Below are 25,743 nucleotides of genomic sequence, written 5' to 3'. Positions count from 1 at the left end.
TCTCCTACCTAACCTTTTCTTCCTCCAAGCTACCAACCACCATCCATCTGGCCTATTACCTGCCCCTAACCATTCCTTTCCTTTTCATTCTGCCCAGACCACTAAGTCCCCCACCCAACCCTCTTCCTACCCTAAGTAACCAGTCTCTCTTCTAGTTTCCAGCCCTATGCAACATTCTGTTTTTCTACTGAATCCATCATTCTTCGTTCAACCCAAGGACTATCCGTTCTAGCATGGTAGACCTGTAACAACTGCGTCCGTGCCCACGCCTCAAGGACCCAGCCCCCATTTCATTTTAGGTCCAATTCACATTCGAACTCAGATTACGCAGTGAAATTCACTTGATTTGGAGATTTGGCCCATACTCATTTGGACCCTATGGTGACTCAAGGTTTGCTTTAGTCTCACCCTCTATGAGATCTTCAATTGGCACCTGTGCTGTCACTAGGCCAGATTCCTTTAGTAGCACTGCAGGGAGAATGGGGAGTGAATAATATGCTATTTGACTGTTCATCTGTAGCGATTGTGACACGTGGATTCTTTCTTGTAATTTTCTGGTGATAGCAGAATACAAGGTTCTCCCTTTTAAATACCCTAAGTATGCAAATGCCCGAAACCCACAGCGCCACTTACACTCACAGACACACACAGGTACTCCCATTCACAGACCCACGCAACCACTCACAAACCAATAGCGCCACTCATAGTCCCAGTCAAAGACCAACAGAGGCATTCACACACCCACTCACAGACCCAAACAGGCACTCACACACTCATTCACAGACCCAAATTGCCACTCCCACACCCAGTCACAGACTCATATAGGCACTTATACACCCACTCATAGACCCATACAGCCCACACATCCACTCACAGACCCACTCAGATACTCACACGCCCACTCACACACCCACCCACAAACACACTCATGCACTCATAGACCCACTCAGGCACTTATTCACCCACTCACATACCCACACAGGCACTCACTCACCCCTTTCAAAGTTTACAGTTATAAGTTGGAAATAAAAATCTAAAAAAAACTTAGAAATTCACTAAAAATACAAAGGTTCCAGGGATGTTATAGTTAGGAAATAGAATTAAAAAACGTAGAAATTCACTAAAAAACAAAAGTTACAGGGACATTATAGCTAGGAAATAGAATGAATTCAATCTTAGAAATTCATTGAACATATCAAAGGTTATAAGAACATTATAGTTAGTCTCATACAAAACCATTGCAATTCAGTGGTCATAGTTATCTGAGCTAACTATAACTTATGCCTCCACAATGTATTGCCTATGGCCTCACATATTACATCACTCATGACATGGTTAGGAAAGCCGTACCAGTGACGCAAGGAGGATAGGAATGCGGATGATCCACCAATAGGCCATATTCTCATTCAGAGCCCAACACCTGGAACATAACAGAAAAGAAAATACATTTTTGGCATAAAAGAGAACACATTGTAGGCATAAGGCATGTTTAAACAGATGAGAGATTGGCTTGACATAAGGTGTGCATTTTTGTAGAATTCCATGGTGCCAAACCAACTCCTTGTGGGGTCTTAAAATACTCTTGAGATTCTCAAAACATTCTTTTTCTCAAAAAGAAACAGAAAGGGTCCAATCTTGAGACGATTATATCTCTGTATCTCTGTAGGAAACACATATTTGTCACTGCTAGATTCCAGAATAATAGAAGCAGTTGAAAGCAAATATTGTGTCAACACTTTGCTCTGTTTGTGTAATTTTTTCTGATTTTACACAGGCACAACATGAGTATTATAATGCCTCTTAAAGTGTATACTTCAATTAATTACCCAAAAGTTCCATATACACATGGTACACACTCTAAATATGCCAATGGTAAATGATAGTGGAGCTTGGTGCATTCACCATTTTTTTTATGGTTAGACCACATCTGCAAAATTATTAGTAACTCACTGGATATGGCTTTATGATCATCTTCATAGAAACTTTCAACATTTCCTCAAGATTGAGCATTGTTAGTAATGCATTTCTCTGGAACTCCTTACATCATCTCTGTGTTGTAGGGGCATTTCTTAATCTGCTGAAAACCTGAATGCCTGCCCTTCTGTGAAATTGTTCACTGCCAAGTACAGATACCTACACCATAATGCCGTAGTATAACTTAATGTAGCATTTAATGTTAAATATTGTCAAGTATTTGTAAAGCGTGAACAATTATCCGAAGGTGTCAGGGCGTTGGGGCCGTACAGATTACCCGAGCTATTGCCAAGAGTCACATGGTGTTGAGCTGATCTGCCACCGGCGTCGGGGATCAAACCGTGAGCCTCTGGGTTCTGGAGTCAGTTGCCCTGGCTGCTGCGCCACATCTCTTCCTTGACTAAACAAACGAACATAGAGCACCTGATTGCCCCCAAGTGTGTTGGAATTTTTCAACCCTATTCATTTGATTTTTAAGCAGATAATAATATATTATAGTAAAGCCAGACAGAACAGAAACATAACCTCACCAAAAAATACTCTTAATGAGACAGAAGTATTTCATATCCTTGTAGTATCTGATCGGGGAGAAGGCTGTAGATGTTATCATATTGCATGCTATTATCATTGAAGTAACACCTCATACACCTAACTAGACACTGAAGTGTTTTGTTGGCTGGTGGCATGCTACTCTGTAGGTTGTGTTTTGCTGGGATGATGTAGGTTTGTACTGTAGCCCAGGTGACAAATCTTTGTTGCTGTGGCTGTTGGCCAGGTTGGGCTCATTTTGTATAATGGTTCACTGAGCACTGTGAGCTTTGAAGCAAAAAGCAGTTAGAGATAGAAATCGTAAGTATATATATATGGCTTTGTTGTGTTTGATTGGAGCAGTGCATGAATGCAGTGTGCTCTATGTGGGAAGTGCTTTGGAATTATGCATGATTGAGAGAGTCAGCTCACATGCTGTCCCTGCCAATATGTAGCTGCACTTACAGTGCCATGAACCCTTCTTGGTGTACACACGCTTTATGAATACGGTGTAACATAACATAGCATAACATAACAAAATGAGAAAGAGTGATAGCTGCACATTTGTTTGTGCCCGCTATCATTGACTGTACTTACTCTGCATTCTCTTTCAGATACTTTGCAGCCATCCAGGGAACCACAAACACTACAGGTGTGCCTACAATTGACAAAGGATACAGTGTAAAAAACAGGAGAAGGCATAGCTTTCCAAATCCAATTATGTAAATTTGCTATTCTTCACATTAATCCTACTCCTATAAATCTGTGTAGATAGACTGCCTGCTTAATCACCAAGGTTGTGCCAATATGAAAATAGTAGGCCCCATCACCGCAACTGCACCCCGGGCAGGCCTGGTTGTGTTCCATATTCTTTGACGTTTATCGCTAATGTTTTCATATTTAATGACCAAAGATTTTTTAGGAAGTTAGTTGCTTTTTGCTCACCCCAGCCCAGGTACAGGTAGAGAGTGTAGTAATTTTTCTCTGAAAACACTGCTCCTATGAGAAGCTTGTACAGATAGACGGCCTCCACCAGGAACCAGTAGTGATTGGCCAAAATGCAGTATTGCATCACGACTTGAGCCACACGGCAGCCAATAGCAGCCTAGTGAAAAAAAAACAAGATATAGATTAAAATGTGGGGGAGCTTATCTACTTTTTACAGAAATGAATGACGATGATAACACACCTTGAATTTTGCAAGAGATTTATCAGTCAAGAGGTCCAAGGCCTAAAGAATGTCACTGAAATGAATGGACCTTTTCTTTGTCAACCCCAAGCCTACTGCAACCAGGAACTGTTTGAGGCTGAAATCGTTTCCATTCCAACATTAGATGTCTGGATTGGTGACCCCACTAAGGAAACCCACCTACTGTTCTATGTGCCTACAAAGACACCAGGAGCAGCAACTCTGTACCCCGCTGGCACACACACTGTCAGACTGAAGAGCACAACCTTTCTTGAGTGCTGAGGCATCATGAATAAAGTAGATAGGACACTTGAAGCAAAGTCACTTGAATGGCAGATAAATGCATCAAAGCAGCTCTATAAAAACACACATTGAGCCTTGAGAGTGTTTAGTTGAAGACATTTGTTTGCTGTTTCATTAGGGCATTCCAGGAATCATCAAAAGAAAAGCCACCTGTGAGGAAGTATGGCTTTTAAACTGGAAACCTCTAGGTGGTCATTACAAATGTTTTGCTTTACCGTTTGCTTGGTGTAAAGCAGCGCAGCAGGACATAAAACATTGCATCAATGTACTTACCATTAAAAAGGGCCATGGGGTAGTACAAAATGATGTAGTTCTCTACAATTCTTTTAAATCATGGCCCAAGAGTGTTGCTTTGCTCCTGAATACCCTCTTTATTTTATTGCACAGCACTCAACATTGTACCACCTTCAGTTTAACAGATTGCCACTTTTCACCTTTTCCACTTCCACAGTTTCTGGTTTCCTTAAATGCCCCCTTCACCCCCCCACCCCCCTCCCCCCCGAGGTATTGGACATTCGCGGGGACAGATTTACTATTGACTCTTCAATGTAAGCCAGCAGTAGAGAAAGTGTTCCACTTTTCAGGGATCAAACTTACTATACTCAATACTACATAAACAACAGTAGTAAAGTGATGGTCTTTTGAGAGCTCCTATGTATTATACCCACTACAACATAGGCATAAATAGAGACTTTGGAGTGGTCAGATTTACTAGTCCCTTTGAGACCGGAGCAATAGAATGTAAAGTGTTGGACTTATGAGTGGTCAGATTTCCTAAACCCACTCCAACATGGGTAACTGTAGGGAAGATGTCGGACTTTGGAGGAGTCAAATTTACTATTCCCACTCCAACCTAAGCAACATGAGGGAAAGAGCTGGACTTTGGAAGTGTCAGATTTACCATTCCATCTTCAATGTAACCAACAGTAGGGTAAGTGTTGTACTCTGGAAGGGCCAGATTTACTATTCTAGCTCCAGCATAAGCAACATTAGAGAAAGTGTTGAAGTTTAGAAGGCTGAGATTTATAATGCTCATTGCAACATAAACAACACCAGGGAAGGTGCTGGACCTTGGAGTGGTCACATTTACTATTGCCACTTAAAAATGAGCAGCAGTGGAATAGTGTTGGACTTTAGAAAGGCTCAAATCTACTATTCCCATAAAACATTATATATAAGTATAATAAACATAAAACACATTTTAACAAATATGTAACATATATATTAATTTTACCATCATATAATGTATGTAAATATTTAAAACGAAAATTGCTAAATGTACAATTATATTTAGAAAGAATTATAAAAACGTACAAACTAAGAACATTAAGAAATAAACCAAAAAAACTTCCCACCATGTTACTCTAAAACTGCAACACACACAAAAATAAATACAAATGTTAGTTTTTTTACAATGCATAATCATTTAAAAAATAATACTGTTATAAAATGAATACATTAAAAACGTAAAGCATAATATAATTCTTTAATATGCAAATTATCACAAGCAATCTAATAATTCACTAAGTCCGCTAGCTTGGATCAACTGACGAACAATTTAAAGGACTTAAAAAACCAATAGCAATCTTTTCTCAGGGTTTTTTTAGACATGTCAACGGTGATAAGTGCAGTTTTTTAATATGGCAACATTTGTTATCCAGTAAACATTCTCATTAATTGTTGACAAGATATTCAACCATTCCATCTAAACCCGGCAACCAGTAATGATTAAGTAAGATCTTCTTTGGGGAAGTGATGCCCAAATGGCCTTTGTGTGCAAGATCATAAAACTTTTTTTTAGATTATCAGGTGGTATGAATAAATTACCTCTTACAAATATCCCTAGTTTTGCACTCAATTCCAAATGCACTTGACCAAAAACGTTTATGTTGATGAGTTTGATCAATTAAAAAATTAATCACGGCATTCTGCCGAAGAAATACCTGAATTTAATCAAGATAGAGCATATAATGCAGCAGTAAGACATTCATTAGGGAAAAACCTCTTTATCAGGTTCACACTCAGCATAATTAAGAGGAAGTCTGGATAAACAATGAGCTAAAAAATAATCTTTTCTGGAACATAGCTTTTGTCAAAATATAATTCCTGTAATGTGATGATCAATCTAACCAATCTGGGTGATGCTCTTCCAACACTTTTGGCACTCACAAAATATACCAAAGGTTTGTGCTCTGTTAATAGATTATACTTGTGAACCCACACATATGTCTTGAGTCTATTCACCACCCACACCCAAGCTAACACCTTCCTCAGTGGTGCTATGCCTACTTTCAGCTCATTCAAGGGTATGTGATATACAAGCAACTAGCCACTCTCTACCATTGATTCTTTGGCAAAGAACAGCTCTTACATCCACAGTAACATCACAGGGTTGACCTCAAACAAAAGGTTTTAAAGCATTGGTAGTGACAATTAAATCTTTGACTTTTTAAAAGGATTTAGTTTGTTGATCACTCCAACAAAACGTCTGATTTGTTTCTAAAATCTTCTTTAGTGGTTTAGATACTATAAAATAACCATGGACAAAGCGCGCCTAATATTCACTGAATCCTAGGAAAAATCTTAGGGAGTCCTTGTCTGTAATAAAAGGGTAGGCACCCCTTTTATTGCCTTGATTAATTTGCCCTTAGGTTCAATCCCCCTGCCACTTATAAGATGCCCCAAATACTCACTTTCTTCAACTCTTACATTACACTTGTCTTTGCATGCAACCAAGCCTTGTTCTTGTAAAATGCTCAGTACCTTCTGAAATATGTCATCATGCTAGTCAATGTCAGAAGCGAAAATTCAAATGTTATCCTGATATAACAAAACAGCTGAAACATTTCTAAACATAATATTCATATGTCTTGGAAAGACACTAGCTGCTGATGTCAAATAAAAAGGTAATCTGAGAAACCTATGAGCTCCAAATGGAGTAATGAAAGTAATGAGTTGTGATCCAACTGTAAGTATGATCTGGTGATCTGCGCTTTTCAAATCTACAGTACTAAAGATTTTACCTTCTCCAATTTGTGCAAGCATCTCTTCAATCTTTGGGAAAGGATGACATTATACAGTTATATTTTTATTCAAAGAACATAGATCCACACACAATATAATCTCCCCATTTTTTTCCGTTCAATAGTGATACCCAAATCCTGCTCTGAACATTCAACTGGATGAATGCTCTATTACTTACCGGTAATCTTCATTACTCTGGGTCCCGTTGTCCTCATCCCATCCATTGACAAAGTGGAGAACACCATCTCTCGACAGAAAAAAAGACCAGAGGAATGCTGGGACCCTAATACTGCCCTTCCCACCGGGAGTACATAAGCAGTTCTTACCCAGCATCCCACCTGTACAACCAAGCCCACACAGGAAGGCCGGCCGCCTGGGAGGGAGGGAGGGGCATATGAATGGGAAGAGGACAACAGGATCTAGAATAATGAAGAGTACCGGTAAGTAATAGAGCATTACCCCCAGGTCCCTTATGTCCTCGTCCTATTTATTGACAAAGTGGAGAATAGCAAAGCAGAAAACCGGCCTTCCGAACCAGCAACCACACGCAGGAAACCCTACCAAGGCAGCAACCGAGAGAGCAAAAAAAAAAAACTAAGGGGGGAGTAGGGGACTGCAGGAGGCAACCTGCCAGCAATCCAGAACCTGCCAGAAAGGGACACAACCAAGGACTGGAAACCGAGCCAAGGAGAACAGAAGGCCACAGCTCCAGCAAGGAGGCAGCCAATCAAAAAAACTGAAACAGCCCAGACCCCAGGAAAGAACAACCAGCACCACCAGGACTGCCACTGACACCCACCAAGCACCCAGCCCAGAAGGAGAAGCCACAGCAAGAACCCGGGAGCAAGCCAAGCCCCAAAAAAAACAGGGAAAACAGGACCAGAAACCCAGGAACCTGGCCACACAAGGTCCAAAGAGCCAGCAGGGCCAAAGCCCAACAAGGAAAAGGCTGCAAATCGAACCAGGGTCTGACACCAAACCACAGCAGGAGCAGCCGAAAAACCCCAGGGCGCACACCCCCCCAACCAGGAGCCAACCAGGCCCGACCCCACTCAACACCGGAGAGGAGAGCAGAGCAGGAGACAGCCAGGATGAAAAGGCCACAGGGCAAAAAAACAGCCGGAAGCCAGGGCCAAAGACAAGCAAACTATCAAAGCAGGAGAACCCCAGCCCAACCTGCAACCGGAAAAAGCCCACGCAGAGCACAGGCGGTAGCACAGGGCAGGAGGCAGACAGAGACCCACAGCACACAACTGCCAGACCACACAGCAGGCCTGGAAGAAAACAAACAGAGGAAACCGGAGTAAGCAGAGAAGCCATTGTAGTGTAGTTCCTATTTTCCCAATAGGCTCTGCGCATTGGAATAACATAAACGATAGTTTAGACGTTGGACTGAGGTCAACTAGGTCTCTATTGAATATGTTAGACTTAATTTAGGTTTGCCAGCTAGCTCAGAGGTCACTAGAAACTTTCTCGAATGAAAAGGGAGGAGTGAACTTCCCTGATTAAACAAGAAGGGATTCAGCTTCTGACAACCGCATAAACATGACAACTTTGCACCCCCAGAATAAGGAGTATATCTCCAGAGTCGTGTGAAAACAATAGATGGCTATTTCACTCAGTCAGTTGTGCATACTTAGTTTCACCAGAGTGCAGAGAAATAGAGAGACGGGCGTTTTCAATAAAAAGGTGTTATTTATTGAACAGTCTTCTTTCTCATGCAAGAGAAATGAATTGCTATGATTACAGTACTTGTTATAAAGTAAAGTGCGTACAGTAAAAGGAGTATTATGAAATAATACTGTAAAAGCATTGATATGGTTTCTGAGCCATATGATACTTAAAAGGTATAAAATATATACAGTTACATACAAAGGTAAAAGCTTGACTAAACGTACTTAACTGGTGCTTCTAAATACGCCTACCCCGGTGTACCTAACCTAAGCCTAGTACGTGGGAAGGAGTAGATGGGCTGCAGTTTAAGTTAAGTTAGTTTTTTGCCAAGTATCGGACCCAAGAATTCTCTAAGGATCTAATCAGCTCCGTACCTTGGTTTTTAGAATGGAGGAGGTCTTGTATCTCGCTTTCAGGACTCGATCTCCCAGTAACCCGCGAGGGTGACTGGAAACACCAGAGCAGGATTTTCTCGGCAGGAGAAAAAGACAGCGTCTTTCTCAGTGCGTCAAATGGGAGGGACGGCTTCCTTCGGCAATCGCATCAGCTGGGCTTCGGATAAGTAGATAGCCGCTCTGCTCCACACCACCGTGTGTTGCTTAAGGCAAACGTTGGTATATTTATACCTGGAAGGTGCCGTGTTTGACGTAAGGTTGGACATAAGACGTCAATTAAAGATGTCACTAAGAACTGACCGTTCTTTCAGTGCTTGCAGGAGTTCTAAGACAAATCAAAACAAAAGCACGGGGAATTCCCAGGTTGCTGGAGGTTTGGTATGTTGTAAGAACTCGTTGTGCTTTCTAGGAGTCTAAGGAAGTAGCCTCGCCACATTTGGTTTGCATTGGCTAATACTAAATATGAAATATTTAATTAGGGTCCTAGATAAAACACAACACCCACTCCACGTATAATGTCCATCATTACTAAATACTAAGCAATATATAAACATATAGGTATGCATGTGTTTTTCCATCCCACCCCAAAATACAGTAAATGCATTTGAAACGGTATAGATACACGAAAATGAGTATTATACTGTACGCATTCAAGCAGTGGTATCATTCAGATAATTAAAACATAAATAGCAGCTGAATGAATTGCGAAAATTACATTTATGAAATGGCTCTTAATACAGAAGAGAAGGCCGAGACCATTTCATCACATATTCATACAAGATTGTAAGTGTGCTAGAGGCTGATTCAAAATATTGTCTCTAGAGTCTCTAGAAATGGAAGCTCTGTTCTCTAAGAATAGTTCTACTTTAAGCAGAGTACAGTGTGACAAAAAAAAGGGTAAATATTTTGGAAGTTCTGAGAGAGAAAAAAATAATTTTCTTTTCAGTCTTTTCAGCAGTGATTTTTTTTTTTATAAGTTGAAGGCCGAATTCAGATTACGGGGAACGCTGTGTGCTTGCTATTTCAATTGTTATTCTCGTTGTTAGGAGAGAACATTACCTCAGATAGACCAGCAAAAACGTGTCTACCACAGTAGGTGAAAGTTGGTCCAACTCCGAAAAAGTTGAAATAGTGCATATATGAGATGCATTGCCATCATCGGTGTTTAGATCAGCAATGTTCACAGAAGGTTGTACCTGTGTGCTGCTGCTTTCATCTCGTACTTCACCGCCACCTACTCGTAATGGTGAAGTCTCAACGAATGCCGTCATCCGAATCGGTAGCCGCTGGGGACAACACGTTGCATGAGTCGTTACTGGACAAAGCAAAGCGTCGATATCCATTGGTACTATTGATGGTAGTGTAGGACAAACGTCCAACACGCATTCTTCTCTGCATAGCAGACATCAAAGCACAGGTAAGATGCAATTTTGCTAGATCGGTCTGAATGAAAGAAACCAGGTTGTATTCAGATCTCTTAGCCGGGCCAATCCGAGGGCCTTAGTGATATGGTCTCGGTATTGTATTGCTCGGATCGTTTCTTCAATCGAAGCCTGAGTTTTGTTTGTGACTTGGCTTGCCATATCGGAGCAGAAGGAGCAAAAATAAAATTCCTGCTACGAGTCCCAAAATAAGTGGCAGGCCACCAAAAAGAGAGTGCACAAAATTCGAAAAGATGCCCAGGTCTGTCTCAAAGGGTGTTAACAGTACCGAAAAAATCATCTTAAGTACATGTGTGATGCCACTGGTATCTGACATGTTTAAAATTTGGCTTAACATTTCTATGAAATGCACAGGCCAGTTTTTTGATAAAAGGGTATGTATCTCTGCCGCTGTCCTTGCAGCTTGCAGGTCGAACGTTTCTTTGGACGAGGTTAAACGCACAGTTGTCTGTAAAAGAATAGACTTAATTCTGCTTAAAGTATCAATTCGAATAGAAGAGATATTCACAGAAGGTCAAATTTCCGCCTCCATGTCTGGATTGCTTTTTGGATACAATACTTGCATACAACAAATGACCCTGGAAGTGACGCTCACGAGATAGGGTTTCCCTGGCACCCTGCCACAACAGCTGCGGTCACTTAATATAACGTAGCTACCATTGGAAAGATGTCTGAAAAATGGCTCTATCTGTGTAGCCGGGGTTCCGTGCAGGTGACATGAAAGGGTATTTGATGAACCCTTGCAAGGTCCATGCAGGTTTATACCTTCGCATAGAAGTGTACCGCTCAGTGATGTTTTGCAGTTACTACCACTAAGAAATACCTCTTTCTTTCCCCCACTCCAACACCTGTGTGTAAATGGTAAATTCCAGGTTGATTTGATGTACCCTTTACCCAACCTTTCATACAGGCCTGCTGGTATATACTCTTGGCAGTATTGAAACTGAAAAGTCGTTATCTGGATTGTAATGGTGCCATGTATTATCCATTCAATGACAGGTCTTTCTGACATTGTCAATGGTAATCTCAAGTTTTTCAATGCTTAGCACAGTATAGTCTGCTCCTTTCTGTGCCAACGAGATTTGTCTATCAGTAAGGTTACAGATAGAAAATAATGATGTTATGTTGATTAGACGCCAAGGCACGTGACCTGAACGCAGGTTTTGTAACGTCCAGCCTAGCTGTACAATAGAACGCAACTGGGACTGACCATGTTGTAACATTATCATATCCTGTTCTATTATATCAATAGCAGATGATACAATGCTATCCAGTGAATAGATTCTGAAGGACAGAGTCGTTAACCCATTGTCCACTACAGAAAATGCTTTTTCTAAATTAATACGATCAACTTCTCGTATTTTTTCAGCAGTTTCAATTTGATTTAATTTCCAAGCTTCATTGTATGCGGTGTATATACCGGCGTATATGAAACGTTTCTGACGCTGTTTGCGAGGTCCCAGTATGAAATCTCGCAAGTCAGCACCTTCTTTAAGTAAAGTTAAGTGTTGCTTAATTTCTGGAAGTGTGGATTTCTGTAGCCATTCGAGGCATAGCTTTCCCACACTGTATATTGTGATTATCACTTGATGTTGTCTTTGGGAATATCTTGGGTCTGGCCTGTTTTCTTTGAACCCCTGTATTTTGTTCAGGAATCTATCATGACAGTTATTAGTGTCTGTGCGCCAGATTAACCATTTTTTCCAATCAGGAAGTGTTCTGTTTTGTTTTAAAATATAGGTCACGTCTAACCCTTCATCTGTAGTGGTGTTTCTATCAGGCATTGTCCTTGGTATGGACGGGTTGTACAAATCTTTTATCTTGGCTAAACCAAGACAGGTTGTTTGCTGAATTGTGTCATTCAGGAACATTATTTGTTCTGGGATCATGCAGGCTCTGAACAATGCTTCTACACCTTGTACCTGCCATTCTTTTGTTCCCCAAATGTTTTTTGTCTCAATGTTATTCTTCCAATATTCAAAACCAAATGTAGACATTTTTAATCCATTGAGGAGTTAGATATGTTTCCTTGAGTTGATGAAAGAGTTCTTTTACTTTTTCTTTGAATGTTTTCGTTGCTGGCTTGTCTCCATGTTTACTTGGATCATCGGAAAAATCATAAAAGTTGATAAAATAGCCAGATGCAGTTCTGCCAATTGGTGGGATTGCTTCCGGATTTCCATCGATCTTTGCATTTTCTTTTGTTACATTTGTGTAGTCCGAAGCTACATCGTTGTAGACTGGTGTTTCTTGTTGAACTGTAGCAATTTGGGTCTCAAGAGGCACAAGTTCCATGGCTTTGTTACATAGTCATTTCTTAATCACCTAAGGTTTATCAAATGTGATTAGTCTCTCAGTTTGAACCTCTTGGATTGTAGCAAGATTTGGTCTTCTGCTATTTCTTGGGAGTCCACTGGACCTACTACTTATTATTGGCCACATGGTTGTGGTTTCACCAGGTCGATTGATACCACTTGGTTCTCCTTTTTACCAGCAAGAGGCGGTAGCACTACTGATCTTGTTCCGCTGACAGCTAAGACAGGTACTGCTTTTATGTAAGAAGGCCCAAATTCCTTCTTTACCACAATCTTTTCTCTGACCAGATCCCCAATCTTTGGAATCCAGACAGGTCATGCTGGGACAGGTGGTTTTTCTTCAGTGGTAGTTGGCTTTAATTTTTCGTTACTCAGACTTTTTCTTGTTTCATTTAGGTCCTGTAAAACAGCCAAACGATCTTTGATATCAAACACTTTTTGTTCCACCACTGAAGTTTGACGATCTAAGTCCTGAATAAGCATTCTAGTTCCAAATAAAAGTTCATACGGGCTGACACCTCCTAGAGAATTTCTTGGCATATTATTAAGACTACGCTGGACACTTATTTGAGTTTTGATCCAACCATCACCCGAACCTAATACCCTCGCTGTTATAGATTGCTTTATTTCCTGTTTTTTTCTTTTCACATCCACATTTCCCTCAGGATGGAAGGGAGAAGAATACCGCAATGCAATGCCCATGCTGGCTATGGCCTCCTCGTAAGCCTGTGAGCTAAACGCAGGACCCTGGTCAGAATGTAGCATGCCAATTGTGTATGTGCCAATAAAGACTCGCAAATCTTTTATAACAGTTCTGGCGTCAGCCGAGCGCTGGGGCCACATCCAAATGAATCCTGTATTAATTTATGTGGGACCGCATTTGTCCGTTCGGACGTCTGCGCATAGATAGCCTGATGCTGTCTAATAGTGGTGTCTGGGCTGGTGTCTGGTCCGGTTCATAACTGCGATCTCTGTTGCAGTCCTCACAATTCATTGCAAATTTATAAAGTTCTACGCTCATCCCCGGCCACCAGTATTGTGATTGTAATTCTATTAGAGATTTCAGGATCTCTTGGTGCCTCAGACCCAATCCCATGTGTGCTTCTTGTATCAAGAAGACTCTCTGGTACGTGTTTGGAATTACTCTATCCCCCACTCCAGGGATTTGAGCAAACTGAACGGAGTTCGGATCAATTATGTGTGTATTACCGAGTGGATAGTTTAGAGGTAACGCTGCATAATTGCCTTCCATTGAGGCTTTTACAGCAAGTAGCGTTTCGTCATTGTTAGACCTGTCTGGCTTTTTGGCGAAGTCCCTCCTAATTTTTATTTATTTTGTCCCCTTTTTGCCCCTCTTACCCTTATTAATTTTTGTGTCTACTGACTTTTTGTAGGTATTGGCCAGGGGGATAGGTGTTCTTTCCTCCCCTCATAATCTTTTACCTCAGGCCCAGAGGCCTGTTCTGACAGGAAAGTTGGCACCACCTAAAATGGTGGCTGCCAACTGCCCCAACTGTCACACACAGAACTTGGCCATAGCCTAGAATAGGGCATTCTAGAACCTTCTGGTCCATTCTGGACCACTGAGAGGGCAGCCTATATAAGGCGGAATGCTGGGCAGCCATTTTGTCTGTCAGTGAGGAACAGCAGGAGTGAAGGTTGAGGTCTGTTAGGGGTAGGATCCTGAAGGGTGGTTTACTCTACAAGGGTTGCCCTCTGTCTAGGTATTTTTCCCCCAGGCCTGTTGTCCTAGCCGTGTTAGTTTCATCCTGCTGACCCTGGACAGCAAGGTGCCTCCCGTCAAGTGAAGGGGTTAATCCCAGTGGGCAGAGGAGCTGCAAGTGGCCCTGCGCTGTGAATTGATCTGGGTCCCCCCCTCTATTATCTCACTTGCCCCTGTCCAGTATGGAGTGCTAGCAGAACCGCCGAGAATACGAGGAGCTGGGAGATCCACCAGTGTTAAGCCATCTCTGCCCCCTCTCTGTGTGGTGGACGCAGGGACTTGTCCTGCCTGAAGCGGTGATCCCTGTCCCTACCCCTTACCGGTGTCTGGTCCTGCCCGGTGGAGTGAGGGGGTTTGCTGCCTTTCTGCTGCTGCCTTGTTTCTTCGTGGGCCGGATCCCCTGGGGTCTTGTGTGCGCTCCTGAGTCGGCGCTGTCCAGTTGTGAGAGGAGGCAGGGACCGTGGCCAGCACTGCTGCGGAAACGCGTTGGAGGCACTGATCCCCAGGAAGGGCCTAGGGTCGAGCAGGCCCACTGCAGAGCCACTACCGACGCCGAGCGGTGGAGCAGAGCAGGCTCAGGAAGCGGGACGCTATTTCCCCGCGCATGCGCGTTGCGCCCTGCTGAGGTGAGGAGAACCTCAAACAACCGACGGCGAGGGAAAACCAAGAGGAGCCGCCGCCGGATACCGAGGCCTCGCATTGGAGCGAGAACCGACTGCAGCGAGGACCCCCCCTGCTCCGCTGTGGAGAAGGGAAGCGGGGCGGTCCGTTGGTGGCGAGTACTGCTGCCAGAGCGGCGGAAATCAGGCGATTTGATCCCTTGCCTCCACATTAGCGAGGCGGGAGGTCGAGAGGCCCTGGGGTCAATTAAAAGTAATCTGAAGCTTCGGCCTGTCTCCTGACATCGGCGGAGACCCGGATTGGAGGGCCCGGACCCCCCCATTAACACCAAACAAAGTAAGGAGGGTTGAGAAGGGAGGGGGGGAGAATTTACCAGAGAAGAGGTGTCTCTTAGAAGAGCAGAGGCAACCGACTGATTGGACCAGGCTGGTGCTGGGGAGTGTCCCTCTGATCTTAAGAAGTAACAGTGGAAATCTGACATTGAAGGTGGAGAGAACTAGCAAATGTACACTGCCAAACTGATTTGAAATAATGCTGATGAAAGTCATAGTAGATAATTCCACTGCCAAGAGTTAGGGGAGAGGGAGGCTAATTAATTCTGCTGTGAATTAAGGTGGGTAGTGAGTTAAGGTTCAAATGTGGCAGAGGGGGTTACCTCTGCAAGTCTGGTATGCTAGAATCTGATCTAAAGTAAAGTGCTGGTATTGCCTCTGTGAAGAGTCATAGGAAGTCATAATTACAACAGGTTAAACAAGTACAGTGCTTAATGAGGTATACTGTTAATCCTGCTTAACGTGGTTTTGGCATAATTGAAAGTGTCATTATTGATTACCTGGTAAATGTACTGCACCTTAGAATTCAATTGATAAAATTGTTTAGCAGTTTTAAAAGTAATTATTGATTCTAAGGTACCGTTCATCCTATTGCAAAAGTGTGATAAGAGTTCAGGAATATAGTAACTGCTAGTAATTTAAAAAGTGATAATCTGCTAGTAACTTACATAGTGTAATTGCTGACCCTGAAAGTGATTTGAAATGTTTTGAACTATTTATATGTGAGCTACTAATACTTGACAACAAAGAGAATATTATTTTTATATAAAGCAGTACGTATTTTCATATAATTTTGGTGTAGTGTTTTTCTTTTTGAGTGCTATTGCGTGGAATTACTTTTGGGTGGTCTGCAACCTTTACACTGTGCCTCTGGTATGCTAGTCTTGCCCTAGGCCAGGCTACCTAATTCCAACAGTCATCTATTTGTTTTTTCGTACACTTTTTTGTAACTACGGAAGCCGAGTGATCAGCCGCCGCTGTGGCTTTGTCAGCCAATGAATTCCCTGCAACGTGAACGCCATCACGTTGAAGACTCTGCGTATGCATCAAGTGAGTCTTTTGTAGTTCTTTCTGCAAAAGAACTACTTGTTTCCATAGTTTTCTATGTTTTATTGTGGCACCTGTCTCATCTTTGTAACCGGTTTTTATCCAGGTCTGCATGGAATTATTGTAAGATCGGACGCAGTAATGCGAATCGCCCACTATTAGTGTCGGGAATTCACGATCAGTATTTTCCAGCGGCATTTTTAGGGATCTTATTTCAGCTCGCTGTGCTGAACAGTTTCTGATTCATTCAGTTTTAGTGACCATTGGTCTGAATTTACTTAAGCGCCAGCGACCTTTAACAATCGCGCATGCTGCATTGTAGATCTGTTTCTCCACAACGTAGTGTTGTGCAAATCTGTCCGTGTAGATAACACAGGTGTATTGTTCTAGAATTTCTTTTACTTGTTTTTTAGCTTCTTGTTTAACCGGATAGTGCCTCTGTGCAGTAGGTTGATTTTTTAACTGGATTTTATGATGAGGAGAGTCCTCATCCCATCCTACATGATTTTTATATAATGCTGGGGCTTGGGCCACTGCCCATTATCTAGCAAGCGTGTATTTTTTATGTATTGCAATGTGATTTGAGAAGGCAGGCATAATCATTTCTTCGCCGTGTGGGCACTCCCTGACAAACTCTGGTGGCCAGTCTTTTTCTGCTGGAAGGATGTCATAGCCTTTAGATAGGTTCTCCCAAAAGAGACCTTTTATTTTCCTAGTTTTATCTCCCTCTATACGTAATGTTATTTGGTATAGTTTATGGGGCACACTCACTCGGGTGTCTGCAGTTTCCACTTAAATGTATTCATTCGTGTCCACTGTCTCCAGAAGATTCATCAGGATCTTGCGAGCTATGCTCACTTCTGCTGCGCTGTCTAGCATTGTCTGGGCCCACTCTCCGTTTTTCAGTTGTGTCCTCAGGATTCTCGGCATGTTTTATTTTAATACTTGCTACCTTCTTTCTGGGAAATTGTGATTTTTTATTTTGATGAGCAGGTTCTTTGTCTTTGGACTTGACGTGCTCTTCCTTGTGTTCTAACTGTCCTCTTCTTTCCGATTTCTTTGAGGAAGTCTGAAAAGATCGAGAGGAACGTGTATCAACATTTTGATATCTGTCAGGTTTTCTCAGATTGTCCCTATTTCTAAGGTTATATCTTTTCTCAGAGGGCTCCCTTTGGGGAGACTTGCCCCCCTTCTCTGGAGATCTATTTCTTCGTTGGGGAGACCTTCCTCTGGCCTGAAATTGTTTTTCTCTGGGAGTGGTTTGTTTGTTACCCTCCCAGTTCTTCTTTTGAGAATTGAGATTATTTTTAATAAAGGTTTTTCAGGATTTTCAATTAGTTGGGGTTTTACAGGTTTACCACCCAAACTATCTCTGCCTAATTCTTCATAGGATTTTTCAATTATTTTTGCGAGCTCAAAAGGTTGGTCTGTTATATCTGTCTCCTTCAATTATTGGCAGATTGCCACACTCACTGCTTTTCCTTTTATGTTGGCTAATAATATAGCCGAGACCTGCTTAAAGTCTTTTAGTAATTTCATACCCAGAGTTAAAGCACGTTCTGGACCGTATTCATTTTGAATCTGTCTTAGTACATTTGGTATAACCGCCATTGACGGAACACCATGTGTTTTTGTGTAGATAGAAGCAAAGACTGTGCCCCAAGTGTCACAGTCCTCCACATGTGGTGCGATCCCGATTGGGAGGCAGATAGTCAGTATTCTGTGTTTTTCGTGAGGGGTAGTATCAGAAAATACCGCCTCTATCTGAGTGATTTTTTGAGCTAACCAGAATGGAATTTGCTCCCGTTTTGATGGTGTTTTACCAAGACATGATTGTATATTCTGTGGTGTAACTCTATTTGTGTTCCCCTGATGTGGGGTGTTTTGTGGAAGTTTAATTGCAGGTTGGACTGTTGAAGTCCGCATGACATATTGGACTAATTGTCTATGTATTTTAATTAGTTGTTTTAACTGAACTAAAAGTTCTCTGTCTGACATTGTTTCAATGTCAGGATGTGGTGTGTTGTCGGCTAGAACCGGCCATATGGCTCCTGGTCTAACTAATGGACCTAGCCTGGTAAAGTGATTTTGATGATTTAGGGCACCATTAAACAAAAGCAGGTGCTCTTGGTATGTTAGTGGAATTTCAACTTCCTCTAAATGAGAGTATTCCTCTGGAGATTCCGCTACTTTGTAGAAGTGGAACTCATGTGTTACAGCATTTGCGGCTGGAAAAGTTATCCAGGAATAGAATACCTCTGTCTGCCGTAACTCATGTGCCTCTACCACAAATACAACCGTACCACCCCTCGATGTTACTCCATTTTCTATAAGTTTTATAGTTATGGTTTTCTTATGTTGGCCGGAATGATTACTGCATCACGGTCTTCTTCATTATACCCTGTTAGGTCTGCACCCGGTTGATTCGCATTTACTGCGGCTTCACCGGTTACGTTGTTGTCGCCGTTAAGCGACATTATTTAATGAAAAAGTGTCTTGCAGAGCAAGTTTTTTTGAGGAAACAAAAGATTAGGTGCACAATGTTTTGGAACACTGTATCCTTCAACGTTGATTATATCGTAAACTAATACATAGGATTCTCATCCTACTAAGTTCCGGCGGATATTAACCTTTCACCCACTCCAGACGTCTATTGGAGTTTTTACGGGAAAAGGAGTCTGTGTGAAAAAGCACGACAGAGTTACTCTAGTATCTAGCGCTAGATTATCGCCTTACCAAACGTTGGGTGCCATGTAGTGTAGTTCCTATTTTCCCAATAGGCTCTGCACATTGGAATAACATAAACGATAGTTTAGACGTAGGACTGAGGTCGACTAGGTCTCTATTAAATATGTTAGACTTAATTTGGTTTGCCAGCTAGCTCAGAGGTCACTAGAAACTTTCTCGAATGAAAAGGGAGGAGTGAACTTCCCTGATTAGACTAGAAGGGATTCAGCTTCTGACAACCGCATAAACATGACAACTTTGCTCCCCCAGAATAAGGAGTATATCTCCAGAGTCGTGTGAAAACAATAGATGGCTATTTCACTCAGTCAGTTGTGCATACTTAGTTTCACCAGAGTGCAGAGAAATAGAGAGACAGGCTTTTTCAATAAAAAGGTGTTATTTATTGAACAGTCTTCTTTCTCATGCAAGAGAAATGAATTGCTATGATTGCAATACTTGTTATAAAGTAAAGTGCGTACAGTAAAAGGAGTATTACGAAATATTACTGTAAAAGCGTTGATATGGTTTCTGAGCCATATGATACTTAAAAGGTATAAAATATATACAGTTACATACAAAGATAAAAGCTTGACTAAACGTACTCAACTGGTGCTTCTAAATACGCCTACCCCGGTGTACCTAACCTAAGCCTAGTATGTGGGAAGGAGTAGATTGGCTGCAGTTTAAGTTAAGTTAGTTTTTTGCCAAGTATCGGACTCAAGAATTTTCTAAGGATCTAATCAGCTCCGTACCTTGGTTTTTAGAATGGAGGAGGTCTTGTAACTTGCTCTCAGGACTCGATCTCCCAGTAACCCATGAGGGTGACTAGAAACACCGGAGCTGGATTTTTTCGGCAGGAGAAAAAGACAGCGTCTTTCTCAGTGCGTCAAAAGGGAGGGACGGCTTCCTTCAGCACTCGCATCAGCTGGGCTTCGGATAAGTAGATAGCCGCTCTGCTCCACACCACCGTGTGTTGCTTAAAGTAAACGTTGGTATATTTATACCTGGAAGGTGCTGTGTTTGACGTAAGGTTGGACAAAAGACGTCAATTAAAGATGTCACTAAGAACTGACCGTTCTTTCAGTGCTTGCAGGAGTTCTAAGACAAATCAAAACAAAAGCACGGGGAATTCCCAGGTTGCTGGAGGTTTGGTATGTTGTAAGAACTCGTTGTGCATTCTAGGAGTCTAAGGAAGTAGCCTTGCCGCATTTGGTTTGCATTGGCTAATACTAAATATGAAATATTGAATTAGGGTCCTAGATAAACCACAACACCAGAGACACAAGCAGCACCAGACCCCGGATAACCAGCAGCGAGGAGGGCAGAGCCCCACAGAGGTAAAACAAACACCACAGGACTGCACTCCCACATGGGAGGGGGAGGGAAAGGGGGCACGCAAAAGACCAGACACATACCTGGTACAGCACCCGGGGGAGCCAGGGAAGACAGGAGCAAGTCAGAACCCCAGCACCAGGAAGGGGAGGGGACGCCAGGCAAAACACACCCCAGAGCCGGCACTTGAAGACACTGAACAGCCAGGAAGACAAGAAGGTACAGCCGGAGGCCATGCCGAAGCAGCAGCAAGCCGGCAGAGCATGCCCAGAACACCAGGGTCCCACAGAGGCCCGAAAGGCAAGACGTAGCCCAGCGGCAAACAGGGCGGAGAGCCCCCAGCCACAAGAAGGGTCAACAAAGAAGGATCACTGGGGCAACTGGGGGGACCCCGAAGCCCAATCACAGCCAGGGAAAACCCAGTAGAACAAGGCAGAAAAAAACACGGGCACCCAACCAGAGGCAAAGCAAGCCCGGCAAGGGAACAGCCGGCAGGAGTAGGCCCAGAAGGGCACACAAGGGCACAACCGACGCCACCGAGGCGCCACACCAGAACACCCAGAGCGCACAGGCAGAGAAGCAGGGCTGAAGAAGGCTACCAACAGGCGCCGAAAAAGCCCACAGGAGCAGGGAAGCCCAAGTGGCCCCCCCACCCAGGCACCAGGCATGCCCAGACCATGCAAAACGACGGAGACCAGGAGCCCACAGGGAGTAACTGCACCAGGAACCCAGGCGGACCCCCAACAAGGAGAACCGCAGCAGCATGAACCCCGGACCCCTAGGGACCACCGGAAAGGGAAACCAAAGCAGTGAACCGCCACACGGAACGCACCCCGGGGGGGACGGGTGAAAGAACAAAGCCCCCCCAGCCCAAGGCGTGCCACCACACCAGGGCAGGAGAACAACCAACCCGGGTGCCAGGCACACCGGGGACAGAAAACCCAACCCACAGCCAACAGCCAGGCCACATGAGGGCCAAAGCAACAAGGCCCCCAATGGACCACCAGAGGCAAACCCCAAGCAGCACCGCACACCAAAAGAAGAGCAGGAGCCCAACCACACCAGCCAGAAAAAGTCACAGAACCTGGCAGACCCCAACCAAGCACCAACCAGGCTGGACCCCATCAAACCCCGAGGCCAGACAAGGACAGGAGCAGGCAGGGAGGGACGACCGGAGGCCACACCAGAAGCCCGGGCCACAGACAGCCACAACCGGCCACAAGGACACAACCCGCAAAAGGAAGCACACAGAGCGGAAACGGGACCGGAAGAGGACCAGAGTTGCATACCAGCTCCAGACGAGAACCAGGAGGAGACAGGCAGAAGCAACCAGCGCACAGGGGGCAGCAGGAGGAGCAGCCACAAACCGAGCAGCACCACCAGCGAAACCCGGATAAAGGCAAACCCAGACCCAAGGAGAAGGCCATGGCCAGGACCCACCGAAGCAAGCCAAAGACCGGGATGGAACCAGAATATCCGCCCAGGGCAACCCCAGAGAAACAAGCGGAGACTCAACAGCACCTAGCATGCACAGGCGGAGATCCAAGCAGGGACGTACGAGGCCCAACCCTGCCGAACTACAGAGAACAGAGAAGGACAGGGGCAGATTGGGCAACAGGGCCCTAGGCCGCAGCAGCAGCAGCAGGGGAACACAGGGACCAAGCCAAGAAACCAGGAACAGCGCAACAAAGGCGCCAGAACAACCCCAGCCCAGAAGAGGCAAGCCACCGGACACAGCACCAGTCAGTCCACACGAAACAGCCCAAAGGCAGAGGACAAAGCCCACTCGCAGGAGGCCCCGGGATAAAAACAGGCAGCCTCACTATACAACAAGGAAGAAAGGGGCACGCGCACCGAGGATCCCCAGGCCAAATCCCGGCATCCCGAGGCCAAACAGGACCCAAACCAGGAGCACACAGAGGGCGCAGCAGGAGAAGCACGCAGCAACAGAGGCCGCAAAACCCCACAGGCCCCAGGACAAGCCGCAAGAGCAAGGACCCGGACACCAGCCCACCGCAGGAACAGAGGTACAAAGAAGGAGCAGTCCGAACCCACCAACGAGTATCAAACAGGTCAAACACAGAGGCACACAAGCCGAGAGAACGCACAGCACCGGGAATGCAGAGGCCACCACCGGGAGCACACAAGAGCAGGAGCCGCCAGGCTGGAAAGGATGCAGGCCGAGAGCAGGGACGGACAAGGCGGAACAGATGCAGGCACCGAACACAGAACCCACGAACAAGAGGCAGAGACCCAACCACGAGGCCACAGCAACCCTCAGCAATGAGTCGCAGAAGCAAAAGGGCCGAAGGGCGAAGGACCAAGCAGCGAAACAGAACGTGCACAGCTTCAGGAACGAAGCAGGCAGCGCCCAGCGGGACAAACCAACGCCCACAACCCCATGAAAGAAATGTACAATGGCAACACTTCTAACTGCGGTACAAAAGGGGGTGGTGATGGACGGAGCATCTGAATCAATCAAACACTCACACCCAGTCAAAAGATCTGGGTTTAATCCATCACCGTTCTTTAGCCCACTCTGCCACCCCAGTTCAGACATGGCTATATGCAAATCAGTCTGACCCTGTGCCTCATGGGAACAGTCCAGTCCGAACTGCCAAGTCATATCTTCCCTAGACCGGAAACAAGCTGCCGAGGACCGGTTTCTGGCATTCCAGCCGTCTTCAGCCCGGCTTGCTTGAATCCAGTGGCAAAGTGAGCAAGGGACTCACGTCTGAGCATACCCTGCCAAAGAACGGCTAAAGAACGGTGATGGATTAAACCCAGATCTTTTGACTGGGTGTGAGTGTTTGATTGATTCAGATGCTCCGTCCATCACCACCCACTTTTGGCCGCCATAAGTGTGGCAGTTCTACTGGACCAGGTAAAGAGCCACAACACACATACTCACTGTGAGACCTGTCTGATTCTGAGGGTCCCCTCACAAGGATGATTTATTTTGTCCCCTTTAGCCTCCCAGTATTTTAACCTTTTTCTTTTATTCCACCTGGAGTTTTTGTTGACAGCATTGTCTGAGGGGCTAGGTGTTCCTTGGGTAAGATGTTTCCCTTACCTCACTGAGGCCTAGTTACCCTCATCAAAATTTAGACAAACACCTGGGACCTAAGATGGTGGCCACCAACCCACATAACTGCCACCGCCAGGGAACTGTCCCATTAACTTACATGAGGAAGGTTCTAGAACCCACCAGAACTTCCCAACCGACTGGACCTAGCCTATAAAAGGACAGGTCAGAGGTGGCCATTTTGTGTAGTCCTTTGAGCCAGAGGCAAAAGGTACATCAGGACAGGAGAGAGGCGATCAAATAAGGAGGACAGTGCTGTATTAGGGGACTATCGACTAAGAAGCCGGCAATCACCTGAATGGACATTTCCCCTTGTTGTACCGACCAAACCCTGTACCCAAAGCTGTGGTGAAGATTTCACGTTTCCTCACCTTTGGAATACGTGCACCGCAAAAACAACTGGACACTGACTAGCAGCAAGTGCTCCGCTAATTCAAGCTGCTGTCAGAGCCGAGAACGTGAGCCTATTGGCAGAACTGCCAGAGAAGCATTTATTACCCTGCTGCGTGGCACTCACCGTGTGAGGGAGACCGAGGGTGCCAGCTGAGGTGCCGACGGCGTGAGGAGCCTTCCTGTGCCGGGTCCGGAGTCCAAACGGCGAGTGAAGAGGAGAAGCGGCGTTGCTGAGGTGGCGAACCCGACCCTGAACCTCTCCGTCAACAGGAGTTTGTGTGCCCCAGCCGCAGAGGTCCGGAAGGAAGGGGCAGACCCATCGACGGGTGGAGTCGGCTGCGGGAAGGAAGCGCTGGGCGTCGGAAGCAGGGGAGGAACAACCCATCACACGGCGGGAGCCCCGCCGCGGGAGCATTGAATGGGAGAGCCTCGCGACTGAGGAACCGCCGCCGGAGCTGCCTACCTCGATTTCCTCCCTCCCGCTTAGGAGCGTCAGCAAATAAAGTAAGCCGGGTCAACCTTTCTGGTGGGGGGGACGGTGTGTGTAGACGCTCCCCAGACAAGCACACGCCCAGGGAAACCTCCGCTCCTCTGAAACGCCTCAGACAGTGCTCGAAAAGAACTTCCATTAAATTGCTGAGACAGCGTACCGTAATCAGGGAAACCAAACCATCTAACTTTGGGGCAGTGAATGAGTGGCCTCCAGGGGATATCCATAAAACCACCCCCCCCATTCTTTAGAAGCGCAACTGCCTCGGACAAGACACGCTCATACCGAAAGGGAGTCCTGTCTCCTGAAACATCTGCACTATCTGCTCTGTTTACTTAACTAGTTCTAGGAATAACAGAGGGTCATGTGTTGTTACAATGGTATAGAACTTGTCTGTTTCTTTGCATAGCCAGCTGTGAATTAGAGACCAGACAATATTGACAACTGAAGGGGATTGAGGAACTGCTGTTTACCACCAGTGTTAAGCCTGCAAGTTGGGGGATTCAGGTACCATTTTAACCCTGTACAAGACAAAGTGAAGAAGGGAGGTGGTTCTTTTCAATGAGATATCTGTATACTGTCTAACGGCGAAGAATGTTGGGTATTATGTAAACTTTTCTTACAGAGGGGGAGAAGAAGAAGTGATAACAAAATTGTATTTCTTACTGAAACTGAAGTAATTTAAGAGGTGATGTACTAATGTGAAAAAGTGAACTATCATACCAAAGAGAACAAAGCCTATATTTTTATAAAGTACAACCTTATTTTCCTAAAGGAAAGGTGTGGTGTCATTTTTGAATGGATGGGCTCTGAGTTCCTGAAAGGTTACGCAAGCTGTACACGCACATTCCTTGGAGCAAGCCTTAGCCCGGTGCCATACTACCCATGTGTTGGCTAGGAAAACCCTAGGTCTAACACTCACACATACATTCTAAGCATACAACACATCAAAGCGAATACTAAATCATCCTGTTGCATTGTAACTGTTGTCCAATATGTAACCGTAGTCAATTGATCTAAATATGAAGAGAATGGCCAACGCGTTTCAGTGGAAGAACAGCAATGGAGACCACCTTCATCAGGACCCGCCAGAAACAATTCAACATTGGAACTCTAGACCTGGATTTTGAATTTTTTTAATACAAGCTA

The 25,743-nt window shown here is 44.6% G+C and overlaps 1 protein-coding gene across 1 annotated transcript in view; it reads right to left on the bottom strand.

Annotated features, from left to right (window-relative positions):
* LOC147688519 (glucagon receptor-like) overlaps positions 1 to 25,743 on the bottom strand; it is a 153,415-nt gene that overhangs the window by 61,061 nt on the left and 66,611 nt on the right. The window contains exons 7-9 of the mRNA XM_086939936.1: positions 3,448 to 3,607; positions 3,100 to 3,160; positions 1,351 to 1,420 (exon numbers count right to left, since the gene is read on the bottom strand). Of these exons, the coding sequence (XP_086796062.1) occupies positions 1,351 to 1,420; positions 3,100 to 3,160; positions 3,448 to 3,607 (291 nt within the window). The remainder of the gene's footprint in view (positions 1 to 1,350; positions 1,421 to 3,099; positions 3,161 to 3,447; positions 3,608 to 25,743) is intronic.

This window comes from Lissotriton vulgaris, chromosome 10 (assembly GCF_964263255.1).
Source record: "Lissotriton vulgaris chromosome 10, aLisVul1.2, whole genome shotgun sequence".
Lineage (NCBI taxonomy): Eukaryota > Metazoa > Chordata > Amphibia > Caudata > Salamandridae > Lissotriton > Lissotriton vulgaris.
The sequence above is the reverse complement of the archived record's forward strand: the minus strand, read 5'-3'. Positions and strand labels throughout refer to the sequence as shown.